This window comes from Scyliorhinus canicula, chromosome 9 (assembly GCF_902713615.1).
Source record: "Scyliorhinus canicula chromosome 9, sScyCan1.1, whole genome shotgun sequence".
NCBI lineage: Eukaryota > Metazoa > Chordata > Chondrichthyes > Carcharhiniformes > Scyliorhinidae > Scyliorhinus > Scyliorhinus canicula.
Genome location: NC_052154.1, coordinates 193,141,667 through 193,168,633, shown reverse-complemented (window position 1 = coordinate 193,168,633; position 26,967 = coordinate 193,141,667). Strand labels below are relative to the sequence as shown.

Genomic DNA, 26,967 nt, shown 5'->3' with positions numbered 1-26,967 from the left:
GGGCCTGTTCTGTGCTGTACTGTTCTATTCTATTCTATTCTCAACACAACAGTTGTGCTGTCACAGTGTCTCATACAGATATCAGGCTCACATCATAGTGGCTAATTATTAAATGTGGAAAAAGGCTTCCTTAAAACCCAACAAGGAAAAAAAGTGCAACTGATGGAGCTGCAACCCTTGGAGGGAAGCAGTCCATGGTGCTAGCCGATGATTGCATTTTGTAGCAATTAAGTTTCAACAATGCCACTGGCTGACATCAATCTTGCAGCAGATGGCAGTATGACTTTTTTGTTATATAACCTTTCCCCCCATCTCTATCACCACCTCCAGGCGTACAAGAGAATTCGGCTGAGAACTCCACTGCCAGCCATTGAATTATTTTTTTCCCAATTAAAGTGCATTTTAGTGTGGCCAATCCAGCTATCCTGCACATCTTTTGGGTTGTGGGGATAAGACCAACACAGACAAGGGGAGAATGTGCAAACTCCACAGGGACAGTGAATCCGGGTCCTCGGTGCGGGAAGGCAGCACTGCTAATCACTGCGCTGCCCCAGCCCATAGAATTCTAAACTTCCTTTGCCTCACTATTTCTCGACATACCTTTAACTGTCTTGATCCCATGCTCTGGAATTCCCTCCCTAAACCTTGTCACCTTTCGCTTCACCTTTTAAGACACCCCTTAAAAACCTACCTCTTTGACCAAGCTTTTAACCACCTGTCCTAGTATCACCTTTGCAGCTTAGTTTTAAATATATGACTGATTCTGCTCCTGCGAAGCAAGTGGGAGTTTTATTATTCTGGATAAATATATTTTGTTCTTGCTAGAATTACAGCATCGCAGTTATAACACCACATTGTTTGCTTTTCATCCATCAGAGCCTAGAAACATAGATTGACATGGCTATGTTGTAACTGCCACCAGTGCACCATTCTCGTGTCAGAGACACACTGATGACCTCCTGACGAGCTATCTGGCCAGCAACTGAAGAAGCAAGTTTACAATCGAAGAATCAAAGCAAACCAAGTTCATTCTTTCAAACTTTTCCTTCCTCGTTTGGTGAAGCAAGCCTTGCAATTCACTTTGATTTGGAGACCCTGCCAGTTAAACACAACGTACCTTTGCAGTCGCTGCCTTTATAAGATCAACCCTGAAGTAATTTTTCCGAAGAACGTGGTGGCTCGCCGACGAATTAGTAAATATCTCCACCCCTTCCATGGCCATGGCAATGTGGGGACTAGAAGGAAGGAACAAGAGAAGTCTTTTGGAACATATATTAAATAAGCTCATTGCTAGGGGTAGCATGGTGGCGCAGTAGTTAGCACTGCTGCCTCACGGCGCCGAGGTGCCAGGTTCGATCCCGGCTCAGTGGAGTTTGCACATTCTCCCCGTGTTTGCGTGGGTTTCGCCTCCACAACCCAAAAGATGTGCAGGCTAGGTGGATTGGCCACGCTAAATTGCCCCTTAATTGGAAACAAATGAATTGGGTACTTTGAAATTATAAATAAATAAATAAAACAAGTTAATTGCTGAGCAGCCCACACTCTCAGATTGCAAATATTATTACTCACACATATTCTACTTCCAGGATTTAGTAAAGGGTTCACCATATCAGGACTTTTTGTTTTATTCATTGTATGTGGGCATCGTTGGCTCAGCCAGTTCAGATGGATTTTTTTCTTAGAACAATTGATAAGACACGAAAAAACAAATTCTAATTTAGGGGCAATTTAACGTGGCCAATCCACCTACCCTGCACATCTTTAGGTTGTGAGGGTGAGACCCACGCAGACACGGGGAGAATGTAGAAACTCCACACAGACAGTAACCCGGGGCTGGAATCAATCCAGGGTCCCCGGCGCCGTGAGGCAGCAGTACTAACCACTGTGTTGCCCACTTCTTAAGACTTTTAATTGCAGAGTTTTATTGATTTCAAATTTCACCATCTGCCATGCTGGAATTTGAACCTAGGTCCCCAGAAAATTATATTGTTATCACTGATTACTAGTTCAGTGACAGTACCACTGCGCCACTGCCATGCCAGTATTGAAAGATGCTTCATTTGATATTGAACCGGTAATAACTACTCAAACACATTTCTACCTCAACCTTCAAATACCCTACGTTGATATATATTACCATCACCTCAGCTTTGGACACATCAGCTGTCATGTAAAGTTGATGATATACATATTACTGACATCAAAACAATAATCAAAGATAATCACTGAGTCCATAAAAGACATCTTGCTCCAGAGAAATCAAGGATTGGATTGGATTGGATTTGTTATTGTCACGTGTACCGAGGTACAGTGAAAAGTATTTTTCTGCAAGCAGCTTAACAGATCATTCAGTACATGGGGAGAAAAGGGAATTAAACAGAATTCAAGAAAATACATGAGAATCTTCAAGCTTGCAAGAGAAGATAAAAGAGAGAGGTTAGTAATAAAGTTAGCTTTAGAATTAATTTTTAAAAGGTTAGAACGAGTATAAATAAAATTAAAAGTGGATCTGTTGGGGAGAGCTTGCAGAGAGTCGCCTCGCTCCGGCGCCATCTTTGATGAAATCTCAGTGAGGAGAGGTAGAGGAGGTGAGGAAATCTCAGTTAGCACTTACATGTTACTCAATGGGTCTTTACGTAGGATTGCACAGAATTTCTTCTCTTTCAGTTCACTGCCCAAAGGCAGGTCCCATCCACAATGCTGTTATCGTCACTATGGGTAGGGCAAGGAGACAGGGCCCGAATCCACAGCCACCAGAATGGGGATTGAACCCCATGCTGCTGTCATCAACCTGATCTACACCGGTTGCCCAAGCTCCCCAAGGATTCAGAGTTGCTGTGGCAACATGCACTTTTCATGCCATGTTGCAGTCTCGAACCCAGAGCTTCTGGTTCAGAGGCTGCGACACTACCCACGGCATCACAATACCAGTCGCACAGGATTTACAGCACAGAAACAGGCCATTCAACCCAAATAATCTATACTGATGTGCATGTTCCACCCAAGCCACCTCCCATCCTACTTCATCTAACCCCGTCAGCAAAACTTTCTATTCCATTGACCTTCAAGTACTTAATCTGATTTCCTTCCATTAAATACATCCATGTTATTTACCTCAGCTTCTCCAAATCACTGAGTGTCTTCAAGACAGAGATAAATAGGTTCTTGATTAATAAGGGGATCAGGGGTTATGGGGAGAAGGCAGGAGAATGGGGACGAGAAACATCAGCCATGATTGAATGGCAGAGCAGACTCGGATGGGCCGAATGGCCTAATTCTGCTCCTATGTCTTATGGTCCATGGGGCTGCCAATTCCACATTCCAATCATTCCCTGAGCAAAGGGGTTCTTCCTGAACTACTTCTGGAATTATTACTGCCTTGTCTTATGAGCCCAAGTCTTGATGCTAAAGGTCCCTGGTCATATCAGGGAGTGAAGGATAAAGCAGAGAGAAGGGTTTTCTCACAGCGCCTGACTCCTATAGACCTGTAAATGCCAAGCACCCTTCAGTGATATAAAGAGAATAAAAATAAAATGTCTAAAATGCAAAAGATGACAATATTTCAAATAATAAAACTAAATAAAATTAGACAAAGAAACTATTCTTATGGGTGGAGACCTACCATCAAGATCCCATTTAAAAAACTCAAAAAAGTCAAACTAATTCAGAGTCAGTAGCTGTTCTGTTTTCTTTTGGATCTACTCCAATCTCTCCATCCACCTACACCACACCCAAGACAATGGGCTGGCTCTAGAATTGGCTCAGGGATAAATGCAGAAGTTAAAGGTCAAGTAGACAGAGGGTCTTATCCTGCTGGGATTTAACAGGAGGTGGGAATGGTCCATTCCAAGTGGCCAGCCGGGCAGGTTTCCTGGCACAGGCCAGTAATTGTTGGGGAAGTCCCCCTGGGTTTATTGGGAGGGCACCACCCTCTCCAGGTTTTACCCCTTCCACAGCTTACCCTCCCTCCATGCCTCTCAAAGCCCTCCCCCTAACCCCCCTCATCGGGGCTTGATACCTGGTGAGACTCCCAAAAATACCTCAATGACACAGCATCGCACATCCGAAGTGCTGGAGAGGTACCGACACTTGATTAACCAGCAGCTCTCGGAGGCAGAACGTCCTATCCCTAAGGAGCGGAATCCCACCTCCAGCCAATTAACAGGCAATTGGTTAAAAAGGCTGACGGTGTTCCCCTCGACGGTCTCCCCTCACCCTTAGCCGGTGGAAGTAAGGGGAGGGGACCCGCACCTCATACAATTCATCCCAAAGTAACCATTTCAAACTTCAGCTTTATTGTTATATTTTCCTGAATTTGGCACTAGCGTGACACTTTCGATAGCATTCTCCTTGCCGATCAAGTCAATGATACTCAGATCTCTGCTCCCCATATGAAGATGTGATATCTTATCAGGGTCACTACTGGGAATTACAACTCGTGCATTACTTTTACTGCTATCATCCCTTACATGCTATCGATGCAGGAATAATTTGTAACATCAAGCATCCCTTGGCCTTCCTCAATATCACCCAAAACACTGGATAATCCCATTCTTCCTTTAGTTTGTCGCAGGAATCCCTTGTCCTAATCGACTCATTGACCTGGAGCAGATATCAAACTTCAATCTTGGGCAAAGAGCTTGTAGAACCACTTCATATATAAGCAAATGCTTCTCAACAACTGTTGAGTCCTCATTCAGAGACATCCCTTTCTTCCTGCCCTTTTGGATTTGCTCAATGTCCTGTTAACTAACATTTTGCCACATCCTTTGCATCTAATCATGTCTCAGAGTTAATAAATAATAACAGGCTTTCAACTCAGCATATTCTTGCTTTGTAAGTCAAGCGGCCTGGATCTTCGAGGAGCAGCAATCATCATAGGATTGCTGCTGTGCTCAAACTTCTTCCCCGATTTGTTGCTGATCCGCATTCCTTGACAGGTCTTCCGAACTCGGCTTTACCAGAAATGCAGACCACAGTATCCATCGAGGAAATCCATCGAAGCGCAGCACAGTCCGGGAGAAGACATCACATGCACTCTTTATATGGCATGAGCTGCCGGAAGACAAGTTCAAATGTCTAGTTTGAATGTTAGTGAAGGATGAGTGGATTGATGAGTGAATGGGTAGGTGGGTAAATGAGTGAGTGAGGCCAGAAGGTAAGATGATGGTGATGTGGTCAGGGGGTAGTTCAGTGAATGATTGGAGTGTTAGTTCTGGAGTTATGCTAGATTTTTTTCTGTCCAACATTTCCTGGGCAACTATTCTGGTAAGAATATCGCAACTCTCCCAAGCCTCGAACTTTAGCTCAGAAGTAAGAGACTTACTATTCATAGGATCCCTGCAGTGCGAAGGAGACCTTTTAGCCGATCGAGTCTGCACCGACCCCCCGAAAGAGCACCCTACCTAAGCCCACTACCCCCGCACATCCTTGTGACTGTGGGAGGAAACCGGAGCACCCAGAGGAAACTGACGCAGACACAGGGTGAACATATAAACTCCACACAGTCACTCAAGGCCAGGATCAAAGCTGGGTCCCTGGCACAGTGAGGCAGAAGTGCCACCATGCCACTCACTTTTGCTGAGGGTCTCAGGGATCAGGGGAATTGTCCATCAGCGCTTGAATGTTCCTTGACAATTCCCACATAGTTGCGCATCAGGACTTCCACAGGAACCCGGAGCGCATCTCTAGTCAGATATCTGGTCTCCAACAATCCAGAAACCAGAAGATTTGGGGTAGGATGTAGACCTCCTGGACGCAAGTTTCCAGCAATGTCATCAGAATTTACTGTTCACATAACATACTTTAAAACAAAGAAATGAATGGTTATAAAATGTTATTAAATTAATCTGAATTTTTACAATCCACTGATATTTTATAAATACAGTTACAATGGAGATACTCACACTGCTAGAAAAATGTCAGATTAGATATTATGTTAAACCAGAATGTTTATCAGTATACAACTGAATATCCTTGAGCCCTGAAGGTCATTCACTCCAGCACAATGGGTACTGGCCTCTGTTTGTTATTATTATTTAACTATTTCAATGCGATTTTTCTTTTCCTCCTCCGTAACATCATCCAGCTTTGCTCTGTCTCGGCTCTTCTGCCACTGAAATGCTCATTCATGTCTTCGTTACCTCCAGGCTTGACTATCCTTTTTTTTAATATAAATTTAGATTACCCAATTATTTTTTCCAATTAAGGGGCAATTTAGCGTGGCCAATCCACCTACTCTGCACATTTTTGGGTTGTGGGGGCGAAACCCACGCAGACACAGGGAGAATGTGCAAACTCCACACGGACAGTGACCCAGAGCCGGGATCGAACCTAGGACCTCAGCGCCATGAGGCGGTTGTGCTAACCACTAGGCCACCGTGCTGCCCGGGCTTGAATATCCTAATGCACTCCTGGATGACCTCCCACATTCTACTTTCCATAAGCTTGAGGCCATCCAAATCTCTGCCGCTGTAATATTACTCACACCAACTCCCACTCACCCGCTACTCCTGTGCCTACTGACCTACACTGGCTCCCAGGTAAGCAACGTCTTGTGTTCAAATCGCTCCATGCCCTCGCCATCATTATCTCTTGTAATCACTTCTAACCCACAATCGTCAAGGTATCTATACTGCACCTAATTCTGGTATCTTGTGCATTCCCAATTTCAGCTGCCTAGGCCTCAAACCTCTTCACCTCTCTCTCTTCCTCAAAGCCACTACTTAAAAGTTACTTCTTTAACCAAATCTTAATACCTACACCAACATCCAACTTGAGACAATCAGTCACGTTCATAACATTTACACTTCCTAGAAGTGGCATACATTTATAGTTGGGGATCCATTCTCTGCAAACAGAAAGGAGCATGTCCAAATCTTGTGCCTTTTTGAATTACCCAGGAATTGGAAGCTTATAGTTCCCTGTTGCTTTCTCCATGGCAATGCTTCAGCCAATCAGGGTCGACATGCCAACCAATCCGCACCCTTTTCTCCTATAATATAAATTGTAATGACTGTTTGAAATTTGACATTCTTGAATTTGTCCGGATGAGCGCAAGACAAAAAGCTTTGGCAACATGCCTCTCTTTTCAGCAATATGCACCAGGAAGCAATATGGCCAGACTAGAGAATCTAGAACACCGAAGCAAAGTCTCATGATAATGGACCACTATTTTAGGACTGAGATGAGGAGAAATCTCTTCACTCAAAGGGTTGTGAATCTTTGGAATTCTCGAATAATAATAATCTTTATTATTGTCATAAGTTACTGTGAAAAGCCCCTAGTCACCACGTTCCGGCGCCCGTTCAGGTACATGCAGGGAGAATTCAGAATGTTCAATTCATCTAACAGCGCGTCTTTCGAGACTTGTGGGAGGAAATCGGAGCACCCGGAGGAAATCCACGCAGACATGGGGAGAACGTGCAGATTCCACACAGACAGTGGCCTAAGCCGGGATTCGAACCTGGGACCCTGGTGCTTTGAAGCAGCAGTGCTAACCACTGTGCTACCGTTCCACCCTAGAGGGCTGTGGATGCTCCATCATTGAATATACTGAAAGCTGAGATAGGCAGATTTTGGTCTATCGGGGAATCAAGGGTTATGGGTACAGGCAGAAAAGCAGAGTTATACCAAAGATCAACCACAATTGCATTAAATGTCAGAACAGCCTCAACATACTTTATGATCTACTCTGGTTCCTATTTCTTACGCTCTTAAAAAACCCACTGTAATCTTCTGCTTCTCACTTCAAATCAGCGACTATAGCAAATTAACAAGTTTAGGTGATCAAAACAATGAGCCAAACAGATCGAACTTGTATTCATCCATCTATGCACCATTGAGCAATAAGATTTCAAAACTTGCTGTCAGTCAAACACAGGTTGATTTCGAGCAATGCACTCAACATGGAAACCAGCTTGGTGGAGAAATAAGCAGGCAAATCTAGTGAATGTGGACAACAGTTCAGAGACACTGCAAAAGAGAGTACATATAATAACCAGGAAAGAGAGATCATACTGATGATATTGCAGAGATAAAATATAAAACATAACAGAATGAGGATAGGAACAAGACCAGATAAAATGGAAATAATGCTTTCAATGTGTCATTTCAGATTATATTTGATATCGTTAACAGCCCAAATAATACAGAATCCCTGGAGATGCAGAAAGAAATATGATTAAAGTTTGTACCAGTTAGGAACCCAGAGTTCCTCACAGATTTCACTTCCAAGACAGGTGTCTTTCGTTTCTATGAGACCTTCACCAAATGGGACGGTGTCCTGAAAGAAAAACCATGCAATGCATTATTCTCTTCCACTTGCATTCCCTTTTATGGTTTTCTTTCATCGTTAAAAAATAGTACATTCAGTGGCAGCACGGTGGCGCAGTGGGTTAGCCCTGCTGCCACACGGCGCCCAGGTTCGATCCCGGCTTTGGGTCACTGTCTGTGTGGAGTTTGCACATTCTCCCTGTGTTTGCGTGGGTTTCGCCCCAACAACCCAAAGATGTGCAGGTCAGGTGGATTGGGCACTCTAAATTGCCCTTTAATTGGAAAAAATGAATTGGGTACTCTAAATTTAAAAAAAAAGAAAAAAATAGTACATTCTTTTATGGGTGAGAATTCCGCGGAGCTGCTCCTGCTCTGTTATAGGGCATTCACCGGCACCCTGTTTTGTATCAGTTTTACCCACGCTTCCTGCCAAATTACTACGGCCAGCTAGGGGAAGCTCAGGGGAGACTCCTGGCCATACATTTCATGAAGCAATTGTACACATCCATAATTTATGGTGTCTTTATACATTTTGATAGCACAATGCTCAGGGAGGACTGCACGGATGCATCCATTATTAACTTACTTTTAAGCAAACAAAGCAAATAGAAACAGCAGCAAATTCTAAACAGAAGCCTACAATTTCTTTGCAGTTGCAAATAAAAAAGATTCAGTTAAAACAATGACTCTGCTTAATGCTGGCTGGCCCCCAGATTAATAAACTTCAAGTTCCTTCCAAAAGGAGAGACAGTAACGTAGTAGTATTGTCACTCGACTAGTAATCCGAAGACCAAAAGCCATCCTCTGGGGACACGGGTTTGAATCCCACCTTGGCAGATGGTGAAATTTGAATTCAATAAAAAGAAAGTCTGGAATTAAAATTCTAAAAGGTGACCATGAAATCATTGTTGATTGTCGTAAAAACCCATCTGGTTCACTAATGTCCTTTAGGGAAGGAAATCTGTCCTCTTTACCTGGTCTGGCCTACATGTGACACCAGACCCTCAGTAATATGGTTGACTCTTAAATGCCCTCAGGGATGAGATAATAAATGCTGGTGCAGCCAGCGCCGCCCACATCCCAGGAACAAATGAAGAAAAACATATTAAGACAGACCCAAAATCGCTGCCTGGATTTTGGTGCATGCACAGGCGCAGCTACACTTAAAAATCTAGAAATTGCTATTGTAACGATATTTCCTGGCTCAGACTCAGCACTGATCGCTGTCAATTCTTTAAATTGATTGGTTATTGGCATTCCGTTTCTTGACTGCTTATGCAAATCTTAGATGCTTTGCACAGGAAACTGCACCTTTTCTATAAATGGCTGATGGAAATTTCCGGTTCAAAAACTCAAGAGAAAGTTTAACAAAGTGTAACAAACGGCTTGCATTTGGAACAAAATTCAACCCATTGTTGATTCCTGAAAAAGTAGCAGCAGTGGAAACATATGGTTATTCAGCTCACCTGTCCAGTCACCCTTTGGATTATATCTGGGAGGGAATATTCTTCTACTGCCCTAGGCAAAGTGAAAATACAAAACGATTTGATTTACTTAAATTATTATAAACAGAGATATACATGATTATGAGAAACTCTTAACCATTCGAAAGATTATTAACACTAGGGAATCTCCTCAGCCACTGCTCCTGATTGTCAATGTGCTGGTTAAGTGGGATGGGAACATTGTGCCAGACAAAAATACATTATTCTGAGGCAAAAGTGGTTGTTGGCAGCAGGGTGGCGCAGTGGTTAGCACTGCTGTCTCATGGTGGCACGGATCCCGGTTCAATCCCAGCCCCAGGTAACTGTCCATGTGGAGTTTGCACATTCTCCCCATATCTGCGTGGGCCTCACCCCCACAACCCGAAGACGTGCAGGGTAAGTGGATTAGCCACGCTAAAATTGCCCCTCAATTCAAAAAAATAAAAATTGGGTATCTTAAATTTTTTAAAAGTGGCTGTCCTTTTAAAGTTACAAATTTGAATCAATCGAATGTGTAAAAAAAAGTTTTAAAAAAGTAATCAATAACATTCTACTTTCTTAACAAAAGTCTCATTTTTACCATAGGCCAATAAAAACATCAATAGCTGAAACTACAGTATTTAAAATCTCTTAATCTTGAATAAATAAACATTGTGCAATTGACAGCATAGATCAGAGATGCCAGAGCTGTCAATCAAGCAATGTTTTCCCTGCTCAAGTGTTTCAATAGGCTAATAGATTTCTGGGCTCTTGGCCAACCTTCATTATGTATTCTTGGCTGACAGCCCAGGCATCTAGTAGGGTACTAGATCTCAGCCCAGACAAATGTACAGAACAAATTAAAGATGAGCTCACAAGCTACCGATGTTCAGAACAAAGAGAATGTTTAATCTGCAGGCACAAGAACACCACCTAGGATTTAAAATATTAATAGTATGCAAGTAAAACTGTTGCCTTACCTCAGTTTATCCCATGGCATAAACCAGCGTAATTCTCTGTAGTTGCCACTATTGGCCATGGCCATCTTTGGTCGAATTAACAAAATCTTTCTGAAACAGAATTGTTTAGATAAATGCACAGAATTATTCTCAATCTTCTTTCAGAAATAAAAACACAAACAGAAACTAAGGAGGTATGGGTAATAGTCATTAGTGCTCAATGCAGTTGAATATCTGAAATATTTTGTTTCGTATTATATTCAATATATAGGTGACATTTTGATTCACCATGAAAGACAAGAACAGTAAGACTGAAGGAGAGGACATTTAATAGAAGTGTACTTGATTTTCACAGGTCTATAGAAAGTAAACAAAGAAAGACTCTTTTCCATTGGCTGATGGTACACGGACTAGGGGGACACAGTTTTGTTTATTTGGGAGATGTCATGGTGATGTGAGAACAAACTACTTTATGTAGCATATGGTAATGACCTGGAAATTGCTGTCTTTAAGAGTGGCGGACGCTGAGAGGAATGAATGATTTCAAAAGAAAATTGGATGGGTATTTGAAGGAAATAGATTTCTGGGGCTCGGGGATAGAGCGGGAGAATGGGACTCACTACAGAGAGCCAGCATGCACCCACAGAATTACAAGCAGGTTGCTGCACAGAAAGATGCCATTCAGCCCATTGTGTCTGCACCGGCTCTTGCAATGAGCAATTCACCGAGTTCCATTCCCCTGCCTTCACCCCATGACCCTGCACATTTCTCCTTTTCAGCCCCGATTGAACCTGCCTCTATCACCCTCTCAGGCAGCGCACTTGAGGCCCCAGCCACTTGCGTTCCTGATTAGTAAGTTTCCGGACGACACAAAGGTTCGTGGAATTGTGGATAGTGATGTGGACTGTCAGAGGATACAGCAGGATTTATATCGTTTGGAGACTTCGGCGGACAGCTGGCAGATGGAGTTTAATCCGGACAAATGTGAAGTAATGCATTTTGGAAGGTCTAATACAGGTAGGGAATATACAGTGAATGGTAGAACTCTAAAGAGTACTGACAGTCAGAGAGATCTAGGTGTACAGGTCCACAGGTCACTGAAAGGGCCAACACAGGTGGAGAAGGTAGTCAAGAAGGCATCCGGCATGCTTGCCTTCATTGGCCGGGGCATTGAGTATAAAAATTGGCAAGTCCTTTTGAAGCTGTATAGAACCTTAGTTAGGCCCACTTAGATTATAGTGTTCAATTCTGGTCGCCACACTACCAGAAGGGCTTTAGAGAGGGTGCAGAGGGGATTTACCATGATGTTGCCTGGTATGGAGGGCATTAGCTCTGAGGAGAGGTTGAATAAACTTGGTTTGTTTTCACTGGAATGAAGGAGGTTGAGGTGCGACCTGATAGAGGTCTACAAAATTATGAGGGGCATAGACAGAGTGGATAGTCAGAGACTTTTTCCCAGGGGAAAGGGTCAATTACTACGGAGCATAGGTTTAAGGTGCAAGGGGCAAGGTTCAGAGGCGATGTACAAGGCAAGTTTTTTTTACAGAGGGTAGTGAGTGCCTCAAATGCGCTGACGGAGGAGGTGATGGAAGCAGGGACGATAGTGACGTTTAAGGGGCATCTTGACAAATATATAGAACATTACAGCGCAGTACAGGCCCCTCGATGTTGCACCGACATGTGAAACCACTCTGAAGCCCATCTACACTATTCCCTTATCATCCATATGTTTATCCAATGACCATTTAAATGCCCTTAATGTTGGCGAGTCCACTACTGTTGCAGGCAGGGCATTCCACGCCCATACTACTCTCTGAGTAAAGAACCTACCTCTGACATCTGTCCTATATCTATCTCCACTCAATTTAAAGCTATGTCCCCTCATGCTAGCCATCACTATCCGAGGAAAAAGGCTATCACTGTCCACCCTATCTAATCCTCTGATCATCTTGTATGCCTCAATTAAATCACCTCTTAACCTTCTTCTCTCTAACGAAAACTGCCTTAAGTCCCTCAGCCTTTCCTCATAAGATCTTCCCTCCATACCAGGCAACATTCTGGTAAATCTCCTCTGCACCCTTTCCAATGCTTCCACATCCTTCCTATAATGTGGCGACCAGAACTGCATGCAATACTCCAAATAGGGCCTCACGGTAGCATGGTGGTTAGCATCAATGCTTCACAGCTCCAGGGTCCCAGGTTCGATTCCCGGCTGGGTCACTGTCTGTGTGGAGTCTGCACGTCCTCCCCGTGTGTGCGTGGGTTTCCTCCGGGTGCTCCGGTTTCCTCCCACAGTCCAAAGATGTGCGGGTTAGGTGGATTGGCCATGCTAAATTGCCCGTAGTGTAAGGTTAATGGGGGGATTGTTGGGTTACGGGTATACGGATTACATGGGTTTAAGTAGGGTGATCATTGCTCGGCACAACATCGAGGGCCGAAGGGCCTGTTCTGTGCTGTACTGTTCTAGAAATGCGGTCGCACCAGAGTTTTATACAGCTGCAATATGACCTCATGGCTCCGAAACCCAATCCCTCTACCAATAAAAGCTAACACACAGTACGCCTTCTTAACAACCCTATCAACCTGGGTGGCAACTTTCAGGAATCTATGTACATGGGACACCCAGATCTCTCTGCTCATCCACACTACAAAGAATCTTACCATTAGCCCAGTACTCTGTCTTCCTGTTACTCCTTCCAAAATGAATCACCTCACACTTTACTGCATTAAACTCCATTTGCCACCTCTCAGCCCAGCTCTGCAGCTTATCTATGTCCCTCTGTAACCTGCAACATCCTTCCGCACTATCCACAACTCTACTGACTTTAGTGTCATCTGCAAATTTACTCACCCATCCTTCTACACCCTCCTCCAGGTCATTTATAAAAATTACAAACAGCAATGGCCCCAAAACAGATCCTTGTGGTACACCACTAGTAACTGAACTCCAGGCTGAACATTGCCCACCAACCACCACCATCTGTCTTCCTACAGCTAGCCAATTTCTGATCCAAACTGCTAAATCACCCTGAATCCTATGCCTCTGTATTTTCTGCAATAGCCTACCTTGGGAAACCTTATCAAACTCTAGAACATAGAGCTGTACAGCACAGTACAGGCCCTTCGGCCACGATGTTGTGCCGAACTAAATACACGAATAGGATGGGAATAGAGGGATACGGACGCCGGAAATGTAGAAGATTTTAGTTTAGAAGGGCAGCATGGTCGGCGCAGGCTTGTAGGGCCAAAGGGCCTGTTCCTGTGCTGTACTTCTCTTGGGTCGTTAAACCTCTTTTTCCAATCACTTCAAATCTGTGCCCTCTGATTCTTGATCCTTTCATGAGTGGGAACAGTTTTGCCCAATCCAGTCTGTCCAGAGCCCTCATGATTTTGAGCATCTCTATCATATCTCCCTTCAGCCTTCTCTTCACGGAAAATAGTCACAACTTTTCCAATCCATCTTCATAACTGAAATTCCTCATCCTTGGAACCATTCTCCTGACTTGATGGGACAAATGCCTGCCTTCTTTGCCACAATCATAAGGCAGTGACATGAGTCAGCCCTTCTCAGATTTCTCTAATGTGTTTATAAAGTACAAACAGTTTGGACAATGTCATTGCATCTCTAGGATTTACAGCACAAAACAAATCCTAAATTCAAACAAACTACATGTGGTTGTGACTACATTTGTTTTCTCGCACAGTAGTCCCAGATAAAAACTTAAAATATTGACCCACACATGACCAGCTTTGGGGGCCGTTTAGCAGAGTTGGCTGGGCAGCTGGTTCATGATGCAGAGCCAGACCAACAGCATGGGCTCCTTGTGAGTAATGGCCAAGGTTATCCAGGATTATCCCCGCCTGCTCAACCTTGCCCCTCGCCTGAGGTGTGGTGATCCTCAGGTTAAATAACCACCAGGCAGCTCACCCTCTCAAAAGGGAAAAGTAGCCAATGGTCATCTGAGTTTATGGCATCTTTAATTACTATGACCAATTTTCTGGCCCGCTAAAAAAATACTTTTCTTTCTATCCTAAAGAATTATTAAATGCATATATTGTTACACATACCACGCACAACAAAGATCATTTGATGATGACATGGTGACACAGTGGTTAGCACTGCTGCCTCACAGCACCAGGGACCCGGATTCGATTCCGACTTCGGGTGACTGCCTGTGTGGAGTTTGCACATTCTTCCCATGTCTGCGTGGGTTTCCTCCTGGTGCTCTGGTTTCCTCTCAGTCCAACGATGTCAGGTTAGGTGGATTGGCTAAGCTAAACTTACGGGGATAGGGTGGGGGATTTGGCCTGTCTAGGGTGCCCTTTCAGAGGGTTGTTGCAGAGTCGATGGGCCGAATGGCCTCCTTCTGCACAGTAGGGATTCTACGCAAGACAAATACTAAAATTAGTGTCGCTTCTTTAATCTTTCATGAGATGTGTTGTTGTTTTAAGATCAGCATTTTTGTCCATCTCAAATCTCTCTTGCACGGAGTGGCTTGTTAGGCCATAACAGAGAGCAAGAGAGTCAATCACAAGCTGTGGACCTGGAGACACATGTAGGCCAAACCAGATATTTCCCTGAAGGACATTAGGAAACCAGATGGGTTCTTTCAATAATCAATGATAGTTTTATGTCCACCATTACTGGGACTAGCTTTCAATTCCAGTTGTACTAATTAATTGATTTCATTATTAATTTATATTCTACCAGTTGCATTGGTGGTATTTGAACCTATATTCTGGGAGCATGAGCATGGGCCTCTGGATTACTAGTCCAGCAATTTATCGCGATACCTTGATCACTCACCCCCAATTGTGACATGGCCTTAAAGTATTAAGGTACAGTAAAGTCGCCATAGTCCCAAATGATCACAGACTGCTTTCCCTTTTAGGGGGAGAGCTGATTGGTGGTGATTTAACCTTAGGATCACCACACCTCAGTTGAGAAGGCGAGTCTTCATGGATAACTTTAAAGTGTCTGATATCAAACAATGATCTCAAACAATGACGAGACAGAGTATAGGAATGAGATAGAGAATCTGGTGAACTGGTGCAACGACAATAATCTCTCCCTCAATGTCAACAAAACGAAGGAGATTATCATCGACTTCAGGAAGCGTAGTGGAGAACATGCCCCTGTCTACATCAATGGGAACGAAGTAGAAAGGGTGGAGAGCTTCAAGTTTTTAGGTGTACAGATCACCAACAGCCTGTCTTGGTCCCCCCATGCTGACACTATAGTTGAGAAAGCCCACCAACGACTCTACTTTCTCAGAAGACTGAGGAAATTTGGCATGTCAGCTACGACCCTCACAGACTTCTACAGATGCACCATAGGAAGCATTCTTTCTGGTTGTATCACAGCCTGGTATGGAGCCTGCTCTACCCAAGACCGCAGGAAATTACAAAAGGTCATGAATGTAGCCTGGTCCATCACACAAACCAGCCTCCCATCTATTGACTCCATCTATAATTCCCGCTGCCTCAGAAAGGCATAATTAAGGACCCCACGCACCCCGGACAGACTCTCTTCCACCTTCTTCCGTCAGGAAAAAGATACAAAAGTTTGAAGTCAAACACCAACCGACTCAAGACCAGCTTCTTCCCTACTGCCATCAGACTTTTGAATGGACCTACCTCGTATTAAGTTGATCTTTTCTGTACACCTTTCTATAACTGTAACATTACATTCTGCAGTCTCTCCTTCCTTCCTTATGTACGGTACGCATTGTTTGTACAGCATTGTACTTTTCACTGTATACTAATACATGTGACAATAATAAATCAAATCAAATCATGCAAACACAGAAAAGTGCAACAAGAGTTTGTTTTTTGAAAAGTATAAATTGCTACAATATTTTTACTTGAAAACAGAACTTAAGTAAAATTCTCATCAAAAACATTAAAAGATTAACAAAAGTGCCTGATTTGGCAAGTACAGCAAAGAAAAACTTACTTGTTGAGAAAAATCACCCGACAGTTGTAGAGGGCATTTTTGTGCATAACTGGCCTGGGTTGTATGAAAAAGATGAAGGATTAAAACTAATTACAATGAATCTGAGTTTATTCAACTAGTCTTCAATTATTTCTCAATCTTATATAATTTGCTAACATAAGATGGAGGTGGGGGTTTTCAGCCAGTGTTCATCACAGGTGGAAGTGGCAACGCCAGCAGAAAACCCCGCGAGAACCAGAATCTCGGCGGCGTGGCCTCGTTCTCAGCAGCGTCCGTGGAGGGGTTCGGTGGGGTTTGGCGTTTCTTTTAAATGCAGATCGGGGCACCCTTTTGAGATGGCCCCCTGATCTCTGTGGATCTGGCGTTGCTGGCGCCCCAGTCTCTGTTAATCTGCCGTTGCCAGCTCCAACAGGTCCCATCCCAACAGCATGGCAGATAAACCATGCCCCCAGATTATCTTTGCCCAGGGTGCAAGGGAACTCAGAGAGAAAACTTGGCTGTGCAGCTGGGGAGCTACATGGCAGCTTTCTAACTGAAACCGACAATATCGGAAAATTCCACCCAGATCCCCCAATCCAGAAGCTTGCTTTAACGTCATACCACTGATACTCTATTAGCTGTAATATTGTTTTCAGTAAAATAATGAATGAAATCAATTAACTACTTATTATCACTACTGAAACAGAATTTTAAAAGTCAAATTAGCAGCCTACAACTTCGGAGTAGGAAAACAAAAATCAATTTTTACATTGAAGGTTTATTTTACAGGTATGGCACTAATAGAAGCAGGATTAGAATGCTTAACTCCAAACCCTGAGGATAGCAATTCTGGAGTGCGAGAGTCTTCAAATTAACTGACTAATTATCCCCCTCATTGACCAACCGGCTCTGCTGCACTAGCTACGAAAGGGTTACCCCCATCCCTACAGAAACCCATGTTTCTCCCAGTGTTGAGTCGCACACCAACAACTCATCTCACTGTCAGCGCTCGGCATAGTGAGCAATTATTCTTTTTAGTGGAATATCTGCTGACTGAACACTGCCAGGACCAGTTAAACTGTCCAATTCAATCTCCCTTCCTCTTGCTTGCTATCTCACATTCTGCAACCTCAGGTGTCCTGTTCACTGCTGAATTCAAGTTCAAAATCTGCATTACCATGCCTACCTGCTTTCATCTACCTACCTCATAATAATCGCTTATTGTCACAAGTAGGCTTCAATGAAGTTACTGTGAAAAGCCCCTAGTCGCCATATTCCGGCGCCTGTTCGGGGAGGTCGGTATGGGAACTACGACTGAAACTTACACTGCTTTCATTCACACGTTTTTGCTACCATCAGGTTTAACTTTGCCAGCACTCATCGTCCATTGCCTCAAGTCTCACCCATTTGCACCCTGTCCTTCAACCCATTGATTACTGAGCCATCCATATCATAGAATTCATAGAATTTACAGTGCAGAAGGAGGCCATTCTGCCCATCGAGTCTGCACCGGCTCTTGGAAAGAGCACCCTACCCACGGTCAACACCTCCACCCTATCCCCACAACCCAGTAACTCCACCCAACACTAAGGGCAATTTTGGACACTAAGGGCAATTTATCATGGCCAATCCACCTAACCTGCACATCTTTGGACTGTGGGAGGAAACCGGAGCACCTGGAGGAAACCCACGCACACACGGGGAGGATGTGCAGACTCCGCACAGACAGTGACCCAAGCCGGAATCGAACTTGGGACCCTGGAGCTGTGAAGCAATTATGCTATCCACAATGCTACCGTGCTATCTACCATTATAAACCCCTCCAGTCCCATGTTCTAATCCATACCCTTCCATTCTCCCACTATTCTTTCTGTCTATCTATGCCCCTTGCCATTATTGAAAGCCTCTTGAAAACCGATCTCTGGGACTAAAGCTTCAGTCTCGACCATAAACTCAGCATTGCCACGCACTCTATAATCTCTTCACCCCACTTTGAAAAGCATCCCTGAGCCTTTTATGAGTTGACGGTCCTACAGATGCAAGATGTTGTAGACAAGTGAAACCAAAACAATAATTCAAACAGCATCAGCATCACTTCTCAGTGCATGATATTACTTGCGCCTCGTAATCAGGTTGCCACCTTATAATCACTGGCGTAATTCTCTTGTTGCTCCACAATCATCAGGTTTTAAGTAATTTTACCATGGAGAGGGCAATCGGATGTACTGAAAATAATTCATTGCAGCAAGCTAGTTTCTGAAGTCATCCAAGATTCCTCGATTATGTCAATCATGATCATTCCCTTGTCCAACTCCTCTGTAATCTTTTCCCCACTAACTCTGGCTACTGGCACTACTCTGATATAAACACAATATGCTTCTCAATACAATATTCCACTCTGCCTTTTCTTTAATTCATGCATTAACTTTTAAATAGGTCAGTGACTGTGTTAGACTATAAACAGTATTACTGAGCACTATTAAACATTAAATGCACATTATTTCACCCCTCATAAATCTAAAATCCAAGATTCAATGGTAATGAGACAATTTTAATTTGTTTGCTTAATCAACATTTCGACTCGAAATGCACTCACATTCCTACATCACACATTATGTCTTCAGTGACCGGAGAGGCCAAGAGTTCTGCCAGCATTTGAAATGAGTGAAGAACGGTATCAGATTCCAAATAGTGATCACCACAGCCATACCCACTGAGAGGGAAAAAAGGGCACAAAATAACTTTTCTGAAATGGAAATACAAGAATTGTCAAATGGGTACATCAAATGGTTCTCTTGAAAGTCTATCTAATGACTCAAAAGTTTCAGCATTGAGGAGAGAAGAGTTGTGACAGTTACAGTTTTTTTTCCCCTGTAATGCCATCATTCATAGAATCCCTACAGTGCAGGAGACTATTCAGCCCATCAAGTCTGCACCGACCCTCCGAAAGAGCATCGACCTACCCCCCCCCCCCCCCCCCCCCCCACCCCATTCCCCAAAACCCCGTTCATTAATCATGGCCAATCCACCTAACCTACGCATCTCTGGACCGTGGGAGGAAACCAGAGCACCCGGAGGAAACTAACGCAGACGCAGGGAGAAGGTTCAAACTGCAGTCACCCGGAATTGAACCTAGGTCCCTGGCACTGTGAGGCAGCAGTGCCAAACGCTGTGCCGCCCATCACGTGCATGAATGCAATGAGGTGTGTTGAAACAAAGTGTGAAGCAAACAAAAGACTACATCCCCTTAAATCTGTTGAATTAATTTTTGCTCCTTTCAGGTTGGAACCTTTTTCACAACTCATCACCAAAGACTATGAGCAAACATTGTCAAGGAGAAAACGATAAGCCCCTTGTCAAAGACACTGGACATAGACTGCAGTCATTCTTGATGACAGCCGATCTAGATGTCCAGGGGTTTACGGGTAGTAGCGAGAGGTTGGAATCCTGTCTTCCTTTTCTTCTCTGCCATCCTGTCACAGTTCCAGTAGAACAGCAGGCAGGCGATTGAACATGGACGGACACGTTCTAGCCAAGCTCAGCTCCACTGTGTCTTTAACTACTGAGCCACCGGGAATCTCCAAAATATTTCTAATTAAGTTTCTGCTGTGGGAGACAGGGCCAATTAAAGGATCACCAGCTGAAGTGGCTTGCTGTTCAAGCAGGCTGAGTGATTCACATACCACCTGAACAAGTACTTTTCAAAATATAATTTTTGAATTTCCATATTGAACTTTTAGCAAAACAAGTAAATCAAAATGATTTTATTCCTATTAATATCTTTGTTCATCAAGCTAGCCACCCCTCCGTACATAACTCCAAAGTCATTGTCACATTGCTGTTTTTGGGACTTCGCTGTGACTTTTCTACATCACACCAGCGCCCACACTTTTAAAAGTGCTTCTTTTGGGTGCCAAAAGGTTCTGAAGGAAAGTCGTACAGTATTTAACTCAAAATGTTAACTCTGTGTCTCTCTCCTCAGCTGCTGTCAAGCCTGCTGAGTTTTCCCAGCACCTTCTGTTTTTACTTCAAAAGTTCTTCGTTGGTTGTAAAATACTTTGGGATCACCTGAAGTTGTGAAAGGAGCTATTTAAACATTTTTTTGAATAAAAATAATTTTTCTAAACTTTACTTACCAGATTTCCAGTTCAGGTCCAAGTCTGTATCTTGCCCCTTTTGATTTTGCTATTTCAATACCTGTATATTTTGAAAAACATTTTTTGAGGAACATGTTCATAGCTTGATTAAACCTTTGACTTTTTCCCAAGCACAACCATGATGCGAAAGAGAGAGAGAGAGAGAGAGAGAGAGAGATGACAGAGATGGACTTTTGAGAAAACAGTACCGAATAATTTGACTATGTAACACAGCAATGGTGAACTCTGGCTTTGCCACAAGGCTATGAACCTTGAGTTGACCTTCACAATCCTGCAGACTTGACCATATCATCAGTTCAAAGTGCAACACAGAATCCAGAAAGAGAATTGGACAATTAAAATCACACAAACAGCTATAATTGAAAATATTGCATGATTCTGGAAGCTAATCAACTTTTTTTTCCAATCGTTTCATACTTCCTCCGATTTCTAGGAAACGCAGGCAGTTACCCCTCCATGTACCAATTAACAAATTTATCCTTGGTAATGATCTGATTGTCAAAGTCCATTTATTCAGCCTCCCCTGCTGAAAGGTGAGTGGAGGCACAGAGCTTAAGCACGGTCATGAACCAAGCATCAGAAAGTTAGATTGGGAATTATCTTTTAAGTTTAGAGTTTCACATACGATGCCTAAATTAGCATACTTTCAACTTTCCTACATTGCCCTACCTAAAACATGTATTGATTAGCAAGCAAGATTTCAAATGCATGAGCGCAGTGCAGCACCAGAGATCCTGGTGGGCCCCAAGAGATCCTATTCCGGGGAAAAGGAATTATCCCCAATGCCTTGGACAATGTTTATCCTTCAACCAACATCATGATAACAGATCATATGGTCATTCCTGTTCTGTCTCATTCCTATTTGTGGACCTTGCAGTGTACAAATTGTCTGCTTTTCACAATATTACAATAACAATTGCACTTCTGAATTATTAATTGGCTTTATGTGCTTTCGAGTGGTTGAGGATATGAACAGCACAATATAAATATAATCAAAGCAAAATACTGCGGCAGCTGGAAATCTGGAAAAAGCAGAAAACGCTGGATAAACTCAGCAGGTCTGGAAGCATCTGTGGAGAGAGAAACACAGTTAACAGTTTGAGTCCAATAAGACTCTTCTTCACTCTGTTCCTCTCTCCAGAGATGCTGCGACACCTGCTGAGTTTTTCCAGCATTTTCTGTTTTTATTTCTAGTCTTCCTTTCTTCTCTTCCAGGTGGGCAATATTTGACTTTTTTAACCTTAGCTACAAATCCACTTTCAGGTGGTCGGACCAATCCAGGTGACTAAAGCATGGTCATTTTCAAAGATGTCACTCAATTAAACGGAACCATCTTAAAACCTATCACTGTCTTGCCAGGCCTCAGTCAGTGTTATTCCTACCTCTTTTCCTCAGACATACAAATCACTAGCCAAGTGTATGATTTTGCAAATATGCCACTTTATTAAGTTTTCAGTCCAAAGATCAAGACACATGGATGTACATTTTCTTTCCCATAGCTAAAGGTCTAAGTTCACCTTTATGCAAACATAACTAGTGTTTCACGAGTCAAATACTTAACCCTTTAGTCTAATCATCTCTTAACACATTAGGTGGGATTTTAGCTTGCGGGTGGCATAGTTAATGGGAGGGGGCAGGTTGGTCAATTGCTTCTGGAATACCAAGCTATGCAGACAGGGTTCAGTTTTCTCCGAAAGGACTTTCTCTCTAAAAGCCTTTGAACCAATATAAGCAAGTTGAAAACCATGTTGCTGTTTTTATCCATGGCTGTATTTCTATAAAGAGACTGGGTTAGAAAGCAAGTAAGATGTTATAACTGTTAAATGTAAGCTATCTCCTTGTTGCCAATGTGCTTAATTCTGTGTTTAAAGTTATTTTTACTCGTAAAGGAGGTGTGCTGGTCAGTGTTATCACTCTGTCCGCTGGTCAGCGTTATCGCTCTGTCTGCTGGTCAGTGTTATCGCTCTTTCTGCTGGTCAGTGTTATCGCTCTGTCCGCTGGTCAGTGTTATCACTCTGTCCGCTGGTCAGTGTTATCGCTCTGTCCGCTGGCCAGTGTTGTCGCTCTGTCTGCTGGTCAGTGTTATCGCTCTGTCCGCTGGTCAGTATTATCGCTCTGTCCGCTGGTCAGTGTTATTGCTCTGTCCGCTGGTCAGTGTTATCGCTCTGTCCGCTGGTCAGTGTTGTCGCTCTGTCCGCTGGTCAGTGTTATCGCTCTGTCCGCTGGTCAGTGTTATCGCTCTGTCCGCTGGTCAGTGTTGTCGCTCTGTCCGCTGGTCAGTGTTATCGCTCTGTCCGCTGGTCAGTATTGTCGCTCTGTCTGCTGGTCAGTGTTATCGCTCTGTCCGCTGGTCAGTGTTATGAAATGAAAAATGAAATAAACATCGCTTATTGTCACAAGTAGGCTTCAAATGAAGTTACTGTGAAAAGCCCCTAGTCGCCACATTCCGGCGCCTGTTCGGGGAGGCTGGTACAGAAATTGAACCGTGCTGCTGGCCTGCCTCGGGCTGCTTTAAAAGCCAGCTGTTTAGCCCAGTGTGCTAAACCAGCCCCAGATTGTAATCACTCTGTCCGCTGGTCAGTGTTATCGCTCTGTCCGCTGGTCAGTGTTATTGCTCTGTCCGCTGGTCAGTGTTATCGCTCTGTCCGCTGGTCAGTGTTATCGCTCTGTCCGCTGGTCAGTGTAATCACTCCTGTGGCGCAGTAACATTTCCTCACAACTTTCCAAAGTAAAAAGTTGGGTTCTCATCCGGAATCCCATAACAAATTCAGGTTCTCATTCTTGATCCTGTTGGGTTCCCGGGGGGGGGCTGGAAAATCCCAGCCCTTGTAAATATCATAGAATCACAGAATTCCTGAAGTGCAGAAGGAGACCATTCAGCCCATCAAGTCTGCACTGCCCCATGGGCAGTAAGGTGGCGCAGTGGTTAGCACTGCTTACCCACGCACCAAGGACCTGGGTTTGATCCCGGCTCTGGGTCACTGTCCGTGTGGAGTTTGCACATTCTCCCCGTGAATCTCACCCCCACAACCTAAAATAATGTGCAGGTTAGGTGGATTGGCCACGCTAAATTGCCCCTTCATTGGAAAAAAAGAATTGGGCACTCTAAATTTACAAAAAGAAAGTCCGCACTGACCCTCCGAAAAAGCATCCTACCCAGGTCCACTCATCCTCAGAGCCCTCAGAGGAAACCCATGCAGCGACAACATGCAAACTCCACAATCACCAAGGCCGTAATTGAACCCAGGCCCCTGGTGCTGTGACGCAGTGGTGCTAACCACTGTGTCACCTGTGATGATATGCATAAGCAGTTATGTAAACATTAACAGACATGACCTCCAACCAGGAGGTGGCAGTAAAGAACAACCACATGACACAGTTACCTCGGGGAGTCTGGAGATAGTCGTCGTAGTGGATGGTCGCATTTTTAATAGCTCTTAGATAATTTTATAATAGTGATTTAATAGTTTTTTTTGTTCCTTTTATAAATTTAGAGTACACAGTTAATTTTTTTTCCAATTAAGGGGCAATTTAGCGTGGCCAATCCACCTACCCTGCACATCTTTGGGTTCTGTAGGTGAAACCCACTCAAACACAGGGAGAATGTGCAAACTCCACACAGACACTGATCCAGAGCTGGGATCGAACCTGGGACCTCAGCGCCGTGAGGCTGCAGTGCAAACCACTGTGCCATCATGCTGCCCTGTGATTTAATAGAAGTTTTCATATTGTTAATCAATAAACATTCAACTAATCACGAACTAGACGTTCTCTAGTGCACTAATTACAACCAGCCAAGCACAAGAATGTATCACCACCGTGTCTCGCTATTAAAGATAGGAAGGGCAATTTTAATAGAGAAATAAAAACTTGCATTTATATTGTATTTGATATAACCTTGGGAAATGCAGCAACCATAGACAGACATACACATAGAATTTACAGTGCAGGAGACTATTCGGCCCATCGAGTCTGCACCGGCTCTTGGAAAGAGCACCCTACTTAAGCCCACACCTACACACTATCCCCGTAACCCAGCAAACCCATCTAACCTAAGGGCAATTTAACATGGCCAATCCACCTAACCTGTACATCTTTTGGACTGTGGGAGGAAACAGGAGCACCTGGAGGAAACCCACGCAGACACGGGGAGAGCTTGCGGACTCCTCACAGACAGTGACCCAAGTGGGAATCGAGCCTGGGACCCTGGCGCTGTGAACCATAATGCTAACCACTATGCTGCCCCAATTTGCAAACAGCAAACTCCCACAAACAGAATGTAACAATGACCAGATAATCTATTTTTCTGATTTTGTTAGAGGGATAAATATTCGCCAAGACACCAGGGCTAACTCCCCAGCTGATCAAAATAGTTCCATTAGGGATGTTGCCATCCACAAGGGCAGACAAGGCCTCGCTTTGTCGTCTTATCCATGTGCGTCACCTCCAACAGAACACCCCCACAGTGCACCATTCGAGTATTCAGCATAGATTTTTCAAGCTCAAGCTGTGGAATGGAACTTTAACCCAGACCTTTCTAACTCGAGGCACAACTGAATCAGTGGTAACTTTCTTCTTTGCTCCAAAATGGATACTTCCAAGAATGATAGTCAGCCGTAAGAATGTGGAAAAAAGGCACAAAGAGGAAAATCACCAACGCAGGCTGCTGCCAGGACCGAAAATGCGGTGGGTTGTCAGCAAGACACTGAAGCTGGTGGAAAATAACCCACCTCTGTGCAGAAGTCTGGTATGGCAAATGCCCTGCCTATTCTCATCACTTACATGTTTGGGTCAAAATCCTGGAACTCTCTCCTGAACGACACTAGGGGCTGCAGCGGTTCAAGAACGAGGCTCACCACCACCTTCTCCAAGGGGCAATTGTGGGCAGGATACTGGGAGAGGATACAATGCTCTCATCCCCAAGAATGAATTTTTAAGTGCAGTTCAGGATGGTCCAGGGAAATGACTGCAGAAAAATTAAAACAGGACATGCTAGTTCCAATAAAATAGTTCAAGTACAAATTACTGTGTGGGGGAGTGCTGTAGGTCCAAATACCCCAAGTAACTTATGAGGTGCCACTGGAACTTGCTATGTGACAGAACGAACTTAAAGAGAAATTTAACCAATCCTGCCAGATCGGGCATTGCTGGAATTGGGCAAAATTCACAATCTTTGGGGGGGAGACAGAATTAAAACCTTTAACCAGAAAGAGTAAATGATTTCCAAGGACAGTGGTAAGGGATGCTCCTGGCTGACTCTGTGTGCTAGCTAACCACAGACTGGCGCAAAGGGGGGGATTTTAATTCGTTCGCCGTGCGTCCGGACTTACTTTTCAGGATTCTCTGCAGGTTGCCCTCAAAATCCAGCGCCCACTGATTGAGGGCGCAGGCGGCCAGGGTGACTTTGCGGGCGGCCAGCATGGGTGCGGAGAGCAGGAGGAGAGCACTCAGGCAGAGAGAGAGAGATGGAGGGAGGACACCGTGAGCTCTGCCGCAAAGCCAACAGCACCGTTCCCCTTCCGGGTCACCCTGTGCTGCCGCAGGGCGGGAGAGGACAACCTCCCGGCGCAGCCCGGCCTCGATGGCGACTGTCCAACCGCGGAGGGCCGGAAAATCGCGCCCATTTCAGGGTTTTACGGGTGTGTGTGAGGAGAGGGTGTGGGGTTGATATCTTTTTGTCAATGGTGTGTTTTATTTCCCTGGAAGGTCACTGAGGCGCGGAGACACCGATTGTCACCGCTGTGTCCCCCCCGCCGCCTGAGGCGGCCATGGCACCGGGCGGCCTCTCCCTCCTTCCCGCGCGCGCGGGGGCCTGTCCGGAGGCCCCGGATGTGGCCTGTCCGGAGGCCCCGGATGTGGCCGGCCGCGTGCCCCGAGCCTCCCCAACCGTCACCCTCCCGGGCGGGAGGCGGCATGGCGCCGGGAGCCCGCCTCACACCCCCCCCCCCACACACCGGCAAGATTCGGATGGTAGGGGGGAAACCAGCCCCTCACCCAGACAGAGAAATTTCCAATCCCAGTTTCCAGTGCTTGGTGGGCAGCCTTGTGTGCCACGAAAGAGAAAATGCTGGAAAATCTCAGCAAGGTCTGCAGGGAGAGAAAAGAGCTAACGTTTCCAGTCCTTGTCAAAGCCTTGTGTGCCATGACATTTCAAGCGCTGGTGGACATGCTTCTTCAAT

The 26,967-nt window shown here is 44.4% G+C and overlaps 1 protein-coding gene across 1 annotated transcript in view; it reads right to left on the bottom strand.

Annotated features, from left to right (window-relative positions):
* The window catches only part of nadsyn1 (NAD synthetase 1), a 61,513-nt gene extending 34,907 nt beyond the window's left edge, over positions 1–26,606 (bottom strand). Inside the window, exons 1-8 of the mRNA XM_038808401.1 lie at positions 26,119–26,606; positions 20,768–20,828; positions 19,228–19,344; positions 16,653–16,706; positions 10,718–10,807; positions 9,741–9,792; positions 8,196–8,284; positions 1,118–1,235 (exon numbers count right to left, since the gene is read on the bottom strand). Of these exons, the coding sequence (XP_038664329.1) occupies positions 1,118–1,235; positions 8,196–8,284; positions 9,741–9,792; positions 10,718–10,807; positions 16,653–16,706; positions 19,228–19,344; positions 20,768–20,828; positions 26,119–26,209 (672 nt within the window). The 5' untranslated portion in view covers positions 26,210–26,606. The remainder of the gene's footprint in view (positions 1–1,117; positions 1,236–8,195; positions 8,285–9,740; positions 9,793–10,717; positions 10,808–16,652; positions 16,707–19,227; positions 19,345–20,767; positions 20,829–26,118) is intronic.
* Between the last annotated feature and the right edge of the window lie 361 nt (positions 26,607–26,967).